Below are 11,120 nucleotides of genomic sequence, written 5' to 3'. Positions count from 1 at the left end.
TTAAGTGATGATGTGGTCAGAAGATGGTAATCGGTATTTTAATAAATACTTAGTTACTCTAACTCAAAGTCCCAAACGTCAGATTAGGACGGAAAACCTATAATCTTGTATTATGTTACAGTAGTAAAATCTAAAAAGTTATGAATATAGCTCTCTGGAGTTTGTAATATAGGCTAACTGTTGACTTAGTAGCTTCACTTGTCGTTTATATGTCAGTTTTTAATTTCTTATTTAAGAAATTATATTTGTAATGTGTTTTAAAAACCATTTTTAATTAAAAAAGTGGAAAATGAGTTCATCCCTAATTTACAATTAAACGATTAAAAATTATTCTGACTGTTAAAAATTATTTATTGCGAATTTATTGTAGTTCATACAGAAAAACACATTTAATGAACTTTTGACTTAATCTTTAAAATGGTTTATAAAGTTACACATTAATATTTGTGTCTGCTATTGGCGAATACATATACTCGTAGCTGTTGAGATTTTTCGTTAGATCATTGCTCTTTGTTCCGTTTATTTGTACACAATATGTATATGTATAGAACGAAGGCAAAATTACTATTACTACAGACAGAATAGTAGATGTTATCTTGAATAATCAATTAACATTTTGTAACACTGGCGAGATGCTATTCACTCTTAACTAGATATTTAAACGAACCATTTGTTTCCATTATTGATCCACCATAAAAACATTGGTTTTTAATATAATGGTTGTTAAAGTGCATTTATACACAGTGGCTGTTGCTAGCTTTCTTTGCAGCTAAAAGCTGACGGACGCTTGAATAACATTATCCTGGGTCTGTCCCGTGTCTCTCGTGTCCGTTTGTTTGTATTATGAATACAGTTTGTACATATATATTTACTTAAATTCCATCGCAAACTTCTGGAGCTTAAACTATTCAACAGTGTTCTTATAAAGAAAATGATTATTTTATTTTAATTATATCTTTAATTGAAATCTAAAATCATGTTTAAATAATTTAATTATCACAATGAGGCAGACTAGTTATTGACAATGTTTAGTGATGAGCGAGGATGGCATGTGCGGGGGCGGCGTGGTGGGCGGGAGCGGAGTTGGAGACGACCGCGTTGAAGCCGCTGTGGTCGTCAGCGGTGTACTGCACGGTGCGCACGGAGCCGTCAGCTTCCAACAGAGAGTACTGGCCGTGCACGGCGTCGCCGTCGCGGCTCTCCTGCTGAGACTTGTTGTCGCCGGTGTGTCCGTCAGCCACGGAGTAGGAGAAGTCGTATCTGGGGTGAGCCTGTTACAATAATAACAATAGTTATTAAGAATACTAGTTAAGTCGTGGTTAGTTGTTAGGTGTTTAGGTTAGGTTTATAAAACCTACGTATTCGTCTTGGTGCGCGGCGATGATTCTGGCAGCGGGGGCGGCGTGGCTAATGAGTGGTGCGGAGTAGTGAGCGGGTGCGGCGGCGTACGCTAGGGGAGCGATACCGTAGGCGGCACGCGGCTGCTCGTGACGCAGGATGGTCTGAGAGGATACGGCATGTCCGGCGGAGATATGGGCGGGGGCAGCGTAAGAAGCGATGGGAGCAGCTTGGTAGGCGAGGGGAGCGGCGTGGATGGCAACGGGAGCAGAGTGGATGGCGACGGGAGCGGCGTGGATGGCGTGAGGCTGGTCGTGGCGCACTATGCTCTGGGAGGAGACGGCTGCGGCTGAGGAGTAGTGAGCCTGGGGCAGGAGACCTGCCGCAGACACCGCCAGCACGGCGCTCAATGCTAAGATCTGTAAGATGTAATTAATAAGTTTAAATTGTTATTTATCTGGTATTGCTTGCAATCCGTATTGTTAAATTAAAATAATGAACCTACTTTTGAGAACATGATGTTAAAGTCAATGAAACTCAACTGATAAATCTTTCATTGCCCGGAGAGCTTTTATAGTAAGTAAATTTTAACGACCGCAAGGTCGACAAGTTAAGAGCAGTTTGACATGCTTCATAGTAGTTAATGTGAAAGTATTTTAAAGCCGGTAATAGTATGTTCTAAAAATAAAAAATAAACTTTAAGTTTTGAACCGAAAATAACGACTTTCTTTATAAGACAATGCTTACAAATTACTGATCAACAATTAGATCTTTGCAAGAAACTTAAATTCTAAACTTTCTTTGTATGAAAAGGTCGATTTGGTTATTAAGGCAATAAAAAAACTAATGTTAGTAGCGAGTATAGTAATGGTAGTGGTGGTGATAGACTATTTATTGGAAATGTTTTAAATTTTAATATTTCCTATTATATAAATTTGCCTATCTTCTCTTATTTCATTAGAATTATTTATTGTAATGACGGAAGTACAAACAAACTTACGTTATAACGTAGAACGTAATATTACAAAGTGAAGTAACGTATAATGATCGTTCTGTTCTCCAATTTTAACTAAAGTAAATCTTAATACATGGATTACATTAAAAGTTATATTTTTTACAGTCGTTACATTTTACAAAAAAAAAAAACAAACGTTTCCTAATCTCAAACACTTACGTAGTAATATTGTATTATATTATCCTGCAAGCAAGATGTGTTTATCTATAATTGTAGTTGCTTGATGCCATGTGTTTATTATTATTAATGTATTAGTAACGCTACAAAGAAATTCATTTAAAAATTATGTAAATATATTGATAAACCAATTATAAAAAAATAAATAAATAAACTAAAGTTAAATTACTTCAGTTTATTTATATCTTAATCCATAGCTTGATTTGTTGTTTTTACCAGAACTGCCATTGTTGTTAAATTGATTATAACTACTATGGATTTAGACAACAGTGGCCTTTGTAGAATTTAATTCAGTTCCGATGTCTCTGTTTTCTTAAAGGGTATGGTAAAGAACAAGTGGAAGTACAAGGACGTCCTGGGGTAACACATTATCCATATAAAATTAATAACATAGAATCATGAAACCTTTAATGTTTTACAAACCTTTTTTAATAATAAGGAGAAAAAACCACCAATAGTTATGTTCGCTTTATCGTTTACATAATTTTTATTATTTTTCATTTAACTATAGTTAGTTTATTAATAGACGGGAAAACATTACAATCATGTTTAGTTTGCCGCCTCGATGAAAGGAATGCCGATGATGATGTCGTTTAGAATCCCAACGGAATTTTATGACACAACAACATAATTTCAGAATATAGTAGTAGCTTTTGTTAAGGATTGGTTGAATAAATTTCCACTCCTCAAACTGGGTCTCGCTGAAAAAGAGGTATTAAGAATACCTTTACTAACTTGTCTATGTGCATATGTAGCTGTGTTCTTATGTCCAAAAAGTTGAAAAAATAGTATGATTTCTGTCTCATCATCTACTCTCTATCTAATCATAACTCTTAACATCTGGGACGGGAGAGCCTTATTATTTATTTCATTTAGTTAATACAAGGAACTGTTGCAGTTATAGGATCCGTTGTTAGCCCTTAAATATATCAATTTGTATTGGTATATAATAAGGACAAAAATTAAAAAATAGATATTAATTCCTACTAAACATTTCTTTAATTTTGTTTAATAAATAGTAACAATTATGTCTTGGTCTTAATTTAGTCTAATAATGGGCGAGAGCATGTGCTGGGGCGGCGTGGTGTCCTGGCGCAGAGTGGCTGACGACAGCGTTGAATCCATTGTGGGCATCAGCAGTGTACTGCACAGTGCGCACTGAACCGTCAGCTTCGAGGAGCGAGTAATCACCGTGCACAACATCACCGTCGCGGCTCTCGTGCTGTGACTTGTTGTCGCCGGTGTGTCCGTCGGCCACGGAGTACGCGAAGTCGTATCTGGGGTGAGCCTGTCACAACGATTACAAGGTTGTTATAAGACGTCATTATGATTGCTAATAATTGTGATTATTGTTGTGTTAAGGTTTTTATCAAAACTTACGTATTCGTCCTGATGTGCGGCGATGATCCTAGCAGCGGGGGCGGCGTGGCTGATGAGTGGTGTCGAGTAATGAGCGGGCGCGGCGGCGTATGCTAGGGGAGCGATGCCGTAGGCGGCACGTGGCTGCTCGTGACGCAGGATGGTCTGAGAGGAGACAGCATGTCCGGCGGAGATACGGGCAGGGGCAGCGTAGGTAGCGATGGGAGCGGCTTGGTAAGCGATGGGAGCAGCGTGGATGGCAACGGGAGTGGCGTGAATAGCCTGAGGTTGGTCGTGGCGCACTATGCTCTGGGAGGAGACGGCCGCGGCTGAGGAGTAGTAAGCCTGGGGCAGAAGACCCGCCGCAGACACCGCCAGAACGGCGCTCAAAGCTAGGATCTGTAACGAAAAAAAATATTTTTCACTTTATTGACTAAACAAATAGGTGATTTGACGAAGCGCCTTTAAGGGTACTTTTATTTTTAAATTAATAAAAATCATAATGATAGATTTGCCATTGCTCGTTTAACTTTAATCGCATTGAATTCTTTTTTTTTAGAGTTAAGTATATCTTTACTTACTTTGGTAAACATGATTATTCTTTTACAGTGCTTGTAAGTAACTGATACAGATTTAAAGTATGACTTCCTTTTATATAATATCCATTTTTATCAACTGCAAGGTCAACGTGTCAAAAGTTACAGCATTTTTATCTCGACTCGGTACTCCTATCCATTTTTGAACAAGTCGTTTAGAGTAAGTGGTAAACAATTTGAAAGTTGTAAAGAAATATTTTTTTAGGGACCAAAAAGTCGAAATTTTTAAGACCGTCGATTTATATCAGATGATCTTAAAATTGCAGTTTGTTCTGTTAATCTAAATTTTTGAAATTTGATCTTAGCTTAAATAAACAGTAAACTCATGGCTTTCCTCCGTTTATTCTACTAGCAATAAAATATAATAAATTTATTTCTCATTACATTTTTACTATAATTAGCCATACATTTGTTGGTAGAATTACATAATTAAATTTGTCTGCCGTCGATGTAATCGTAACACCAACCGGTTTTGTTTCAGCTCTCGAAGGCGTTGCTAATTGGTGTCAATAATTGCCACCAATCAATAAACTTGACGTTACACTTTTACACTATATGAATGTAACACCAAACTTGTAACGTTTATGATGGAATGTGTTGTAGTTGGTTTACTGTATATTTGTGTATTGTCTATGTTTATTATAAAAACAATAATATAATGACCTGGTACCAATAGTTTTACTCGAAAATAAATAGTTCTTTAGGAAAATTTAACTGGTTAGAGTACACGAACTTATCTTCTCTCTACATCTCCCTCAAATGAAACCAAAAATAAATTACAAGGCATTTTTATTTTATTGTACCTATAAATTGTATTGTAATAATCTAATGTAACAAAAATGACAACCATAATTTCATACATGAAATATTGTTAAGAAGTAATAGAGTAAAACGTTTCTTCCAATCTTAATGATGAGAGTCATATTTGGTCACTTTAACGGTGCCATGAGGGTCGTGCCAGGAGTACCCGCTCTCGCTCTTGTGGCCATCTCTGTGCTCATGCTGGGTCTTTATATCACCTGTATGGTGGTCTTCTACTTTATACTCGAACTCGTACTTAGGATGAGTCTAAAAGTAAAAATAAAACAATTATAAAAAAATTTAAAACGCAACATATTTTTGAGCTCTTTCTGTCTGACAAAAAAAATCTAAGCATATTTTTGATTGGTTACAGATGTGATATACTGGAACAGCAATAACAGGGAATAAGAACACTAAGGAGCAATCTTTATATTAAAATTAAAGCTATTCGGATAACATTGAATAAAGACCCAGTAGTGTAGTTAGAAACTCATGTGCATAGTTTTGCAAATGCCGGATAAGGTTTCTTAGTCCTGTTCCCACATGGAATTTTTGAATAAAAAAGGTACTTACGTAATAGTCATGGTGATGGTCATGACCGTGACCATGAACATGAACAGGATGATGGTGACCGTCATGACGAGAGATGTGAATCGATGAAAAGCCATGACCATGTGCGTGGCATAAACCAACAGCCAGTATGGCTATCGCCGCAAGACAAATCATCTGTAAAAGACACTAAATTAGTCAGTTTGAATAAAATAATTAACATCAAAATTAAATTTTTTGTATGTTATTATTGTGTACCTTAGAATTCATTTTAATTTTTCTGATATTACAAGTTATTGTTACTTGTAGATCACGTACTTGAATGATATATCTATCACGCTAACTGCAAGTTTTATATCTAAATTCACACTAAATTTCAAGGCTATGTTTTCACATAAATGTACGCAAATTGTCGTAGAAAATTGCTTGCAACAAAAAAGTATTGCTCAAGCTTAAAATATTGTGTTACTCATAGAGAACAATGAATGCGATGACAATATGCGATATATCTTTCATAAAGAATACATAACAGTTATTAAATTTTTCGACGACCACCGTTGATTTAAGTAGCTAGTTAGTTCAATGGCTATTAGCAACTTCCACTTGCATTAATTTATTAATCTCTACAAAGCTATTCAAATTCTTTCAAGCGAAGTGACAAGTTTCAAAGTGCTTTTTGATGATTCACGAAACGAAACATTAAATAAACACACACACGAAATTAATAAGCAATATATTGCGGTCATCGAGTATTTTATCCAGTTTCTTTTTGTTATTCGGCATCTACTTTTTATCTCCTGCTGTCTTTTCAGATTGAATGTGGTTATTACGAGTATGTGTCAGAACTAGCATAGCTTTACTTGACATTTGAGTAGCTACCACTGGACCATCTTAATCTATCTTTAGCATCCTAATGAACACAAAAAATGATGATCGTAATTTCTTATCTTTCATGTACAACTACTATTTGAAAACAATAAAGATATTACCTAATACGAAACTATGGTAACCTTGATCACAATATTGTTGCAAACGTATAAGCGATATTAGTATAAAAATCACAAATTCTGCTCGACATACATCAGTATTATTACTCGTTTAGTAGTAAAACGCAAGTCACTCACGCAGAAATAAATAAAAATGTTCTCTCAGGTGAAAAAGTTATTGTTTTAATAAGTAAATTTGCAAGAGATTGGTCTCTTGTTAAATGTTTATTATATTTGATTGTTATTTATTTGCAGGTATTATGCTTTACCGTTATAACTGCAGTAGTGATGGCTCAAGATCACGGTCACGCGTTTTCATCCAATCACATCTCTCGCCACGACGGACATCACCAGACAGTACACGGCCACGGTCATGGGCACGAACATCTCGATTATTATGTGAGTTGTGCATTTAAATTACTATCACGTAAGATGCGACTTAGGTTAACGTAAGAATAAAAATCGGTCGGTTGCACGCCTTGGTGTGAAGACGCGCAAAAAGTTATTAAAATTAGCTCCGTACGTCTAAAAGTTACGAAAAATACAATTGGCGGGAAAAGTTTGACGAAGTTAACAGTGCTATATATCGACAGAAGCAGAAAATTTTCCTGAATCAAACAGTGAAAAAATTTCAGTCAAAAAGACTAAGAAAAAATTTTTGGAATCAAAAACATCAAAAATTTCAATTTTAGAAACCTTTAAAAAACAACGCTGCGAAAAAGAGATCGACGACCTACCATTTTTATCACATCATTCGATAGCCCTCGTTGAGGTCTGGGCCCTCGATCGGTTTTCAGAATTTTTCACCTAAGAAAAACTTAGAAAAACCATAGAAAAAGAAAACCGCGTGGCCACGAGGTCCCAGATCCGGATGAGCTGGAAGCACGTGACACACCTCAATCGATAGCCCTCGAAAAGCTGGACAAGACACTATTATTGGAATTGGATTTGGACAACTAAGTCGAGAAATATAACGCCGGAAATAACTAGAAAAACTTTAAAAAATTACATTAATTTTGAAAATTTAAAACTTCTAAAAGAGATCTGTAACATATATAAAATTTTATTTAGACATAACCGGTATAAAACAGGGAACATTTTGATACCTTGTTCGGATTTTTCGGACAAAAATTGACGCAGATTTGACAAGTTAGTCACTTACAAGATTCATTAAAACCACGTGTACACATAGTACCAGATCTTATAGCTCTGGAACCCTGGTAACAACTTTAACTTGAAGAGCAAGAAAGAAGAAGAAGAACGACACCTCAACCATAAAAATCGGACAAGGGAAACCGGAGTTATATTAAGTTAAAGTATAAAGTCACGTAAATTATCAAAGTTGATAAACTTGATAAAGTTGTCAAACATGTTGCGACTGTGATTGACTTGTAAACAAAGGGCGACGTAGCAGATAGTGTAAGTTTCAGACAATTTAGTACCTGACCAGATTTTCTAGTCATCTTAAAATTTTTCCTTGTTTATTATTTATGTCAATTTAAAGTTAGCTTATTATTATTAACTAATTGTAATTATCGAATATTTAAATTTAAATTTATATTACTATATTTCTTTTCTCCTCTTTATATCTGGTCTAGTTCTAAGTTGCACATATTGACAGGGTCTTTTGCCCGCAATATTAGAATAAGTATTTCATGACAGGGTTTATTGACTGGGTTTATTGCCCACAATACTAGACGTAGGAATTATTAGGGTTTATTGACCGATTAAGTTTATTTAATCTAATTTTATCCTATTTTAATTTTTGACGTGTTCTCACAACATGATGGGTATTAGGACCCCAGTAAAGAAGGGCGGCGTTCAGATCCGGAAATCGGTAGATAGGACAGAGTCAGAACAGATGGTTACACAACCATCACCTAATATTAACAATGAAACGCAGGTCCTAAGCGTCCGAAAGAGCGTAGGGGAATGGGAGTCGGGGGGCGATCCCACGACCCTGACATCCCCCAAAAAGACATCGAGGGTGATACGCAAGCGCGTGGTGCCCCTGGAAGAATTCCAAAATCAAAATGTACAGGCAGAAGCAACTGATGGCCCCTCAAACAGTCCAAATACCGATATTAGGGATAGAGTAAGGGAAGCGCGAAGTAGCCTAGTAACAGGCAAAACACTTTTAAATAACGCAAAAAACATTAAAACAGAACTTAAGACAGGGGCCATCAGTGCTATGGAGACCCTCTACCGACTTGTTAAAGAGGCGGAAGCAGAATTAGTAAAGATTAGAAAAAGCATAGAAGCACAACAGGAGGCGCAGGGAGGGGGGTCGAAGGAAGAGGAGGACCTAGGCCCTCAAATCTCACAGACACCCCTCACTGCCTCCCCTGATGAGCACACAGGAAAGCAGGAAGAATTTTTTAGAAAATTAGAAGAGCATGCAAAATTAGTAGAAAGAAATACAAAGGAAGTAGAAGACCTGAAAGAAACTCTGAAGCAGGCCGGGAGCAGGATCATCCAGGGCACCTACGCGAGCGTAGCCGCAGGAAGGACCCAAGGAGCGCCGCTGGGTGTTGGGGCCACTCACTCAGTGGCGATCAGGTCCGATGACGAACGTGATACTGGGGAACAAGTTTTAGACAAAATTAGAAAAGTAATTAGCGCAAAAGACGAAGGAATAAGGGTGGATAGTGTTAGAAAGGCCAAGGACCGAAAAGTTATAGTAGGGTGTAGCACGGAAAGTGAATTAGACAGGATTAAGGACAGGCTGCGGAGTGTAGGCGGCGGTTTGCAAGTGGAAGATATAAAGAACAAAGACCCTTTAATTAGATTAAACAACGTACTTACCTTCATCCAGGACGCCGATGTAGTTCAAGCTATAAAAAATCAAAACAAGGCCCTACTAAATAATATTGCCGAGGAGGACCTTAGGATGGAGGTAAGGTACAGAAAAAGGGCCAGGAATCCGCTAACATCTCACATCGTTATGAGAGTTTCTCCGGCAGTCTGGCGGCGACTGACGGAGACGGGGACAGTGCATGTAGACTTACAGCGGGTCCAGGTTGTCGACCAATCCCCCCTCGTCCAGTGCTCTCGGTGCCTGGGGTACGGGCACACGAAGCGGCTGTGCACCGAGCAGACGGATGTGTGCAGCCACTGCGGGGGCCCGCATCTCAGGTCCGAGTGCACTAATTGGCAGGCTGGGGATCCACCGTCTTGCCGGAACTGCCTCAAGGCGAAATCCGACAGGAGGGACCACAACGCGTTCAGCGACGACTGCCCGGTGAGAAGAAGGTGGGAGGCACTCGCGCGGGCCACCGTGGCCTACTGCTAAGGTGGTCCCAGGTGCCTCCGGCGCTCTTCATGCTAGGCAGCGCTGTTATCACGCTGTGCAGGCAAATTTGCAGAGATCCAGGGTCTCCACGGCTGAGCTAATCGAAGAGGCGAAGGAAAGGAAACTTTCCTTCGCCTTGGTCCAGGAGCCGTATACTGGCAACACTGGGGAGATGAGGCAGCATCCAGGTACAAGGGTAGTACAATGCGCTGCCAACCGAAGGGGGGAGGACGTGGTTAAGGCAGCCATTGTACTATTCGACGACACCTTGTCTATCACCCACTGTCCGGACCTCACCTCTTGCAACATTGCGACTGCAAAGGTGAGAACCGCGGCATGGGAGGTAGGCTTGGTGTCCGTCTACCTGGAGCCAAATAAGCCCATCGAACCTTATCTGGACTTGATTGGCACTGTCGTGGAGAGGCTGGATACTGCCGGCGTGATACTGGGCGGCGACGTGAACGCGTGGTCCTCATGGTGGGGAAGCCGAGCCACGAACAAAAGGGGGGAAGAATTGGTTGCCAAGCTGGGCGAGCTGGGTCTACATGTACTCAACTCTGGGTCTGAGCCTACCTTTGATACCATTCGTGGTACCACACGGTACACTAGCTGCGTGGATATTACTGTCTGCACGACCGCAATGCTCGGAAAGGTCGTGAACTGGCGCCTCGCAGACGATATATCCTGTTCGGACCACAAGGCAATTCTGTTCGACGTAAGACTCCAGAGATCCTCAGGCACGGACATCTGTCGCTCCACCCGGAAGTACAATACCAGAAAAGCAAATTGGGGCGAGTTTCGAGAGAAACTCGCCTCAAAACTGAGTGAAAGGAACGTTACGGAAGAAGAAGTAAACAAGGTGACTGGAAAGGAAGAGCTAGAGAGAAAGGTGAACAGCTATATGGAAAGCGTGGTGGAAGCCTGTAATGAGACCGTGCCGGGAGTTCCTAGGAGGAGTAGAACAGGATTGCCTTGGTGGTCCGAAAAGCTCTCTCGCCTCAAAAAAG

The 11,120-nt window shown here is 39.2% G+C and overlaps 3 protein-coding genes across 3 annotated transcripts; all 3 read right to left on the bottom strand.

Moving 5' to 3' along the window:
• Positions 1–809: 809 nt before the first annotated feature.
• LOC106100698 (cuticle protein 8-like) lies at positions 810–1,869 on the bottom strand. Its single transcript, XM_013279686.1, has 3 exons — positions 1,844–1,869; positions 1,359–1,757; positions 810–1,271 (listed from the first exon to the last, which is right to left on the bottom strand). Exons 1-3 carry the CDS (start codon positions 1,853–1,855, stop codon positions 1,029–1,031), a joined length of 654 nt encoding a protein of 217 aa, XP_013135140.1. The 5' UTR covers positions 1,856–1,869; the 3' UTR covers positions 810–1,028.
• Positions 1,870–3,506: 1,637 nt separating this feature from the next.
• LOC106100704 (cuticle protein 19-like) lies at positions 3,507–4,506 on the bottom strand. The gene is made up of 3 exons (XM_013279698.1): positions 4,471–4,506; positions 3,911–4,288; positions 3,507–3,818 (listed from the first exon to the last, which is right to left on the bottom strand). Exons 1-3 carry the CDS (start codon positions 4,480–4,482, stop codon positions 3,579–3,581), a joined length of 630 nt encoding a protein of 209 aa, XP_013135152.1. The 5' UTR covers positions 4,483–4,506; the 3' UTR covers positions 3,507–3,578.
• An 885-nt stretch (positions 4,507–5,391) lies between these two features.
• LOC106100613 (cuticle protein 19-like) lies at positions 5,392–6,105 on the bottom strand. Its single transcript, XM_013279548.1, has 3 exons — positions 6,094–6,105; positions 5,860–6,012; positions 5,392–5,553 (listed from the first exon to the last, which is right to left on the bottom strand). The coding sequence occupies exons 1-3, from the start codon at positions 6,103–6,105 to the stop codon at positions 5,392–5,394; spliced, it is 327 nt and encodes a 108-aa protein (XP_013135002.1).
• Between the last annotated feature and the right edge of the window lie 5,015 nt (positions 6,106–11,120).

Source organism: Papilio polytes, unplaced genomic scaffold, assembly GCF_000836215.1.
Source record: "Papilio polytes unplaced genomic scaffold, Ppol_1.0 DF824303.1, whole genome shotgun sequence".
Classification (NCBI taxonomy): Eukaryota; Metazoa; Arthropoda; class Insecta; order Lepidoptera; family Papilionidae; genus Papilio; species Papilio polytes.
This window is presented reverse-complemented; position numbering and strand designations above follow the sequence as displayed.

What these genes read in the sequence shown, in the direction of transcription:
- LOC106100613 (XM_013279548.1), bottom strand. An exon ending in ACCATCACCATGACTATTAC is followed by an intron (nt 5,554 to 5,859) that starts GTAAGTACCTTT and finishes TTTTACTTTTAG; the next exon opens with ACTCATCCTAAGTACGAGTT.
- LOC106100698 (XM_013279686.1), bottom strand. An exon ending in CCGCGCACCAAGACGAATAC is followed by an intron (nt 1,272 to 1,358) that starts GTAGGTTTTATA and finishes TTATTGTAACAG; the next exon opens with GCTCACCCCAGATACGACTT.
- LOC106100704 (XM_013279698.1), bottom strand. An exon ending in CCGCACATCAGGACGAATAC is followed by an intron (nt 3,819 to 3,910) that starts GTAAGTTTTGAT and finishes TCGTTGTGACAG; the next exon opens with GCTCACCCCAGATACGACTT.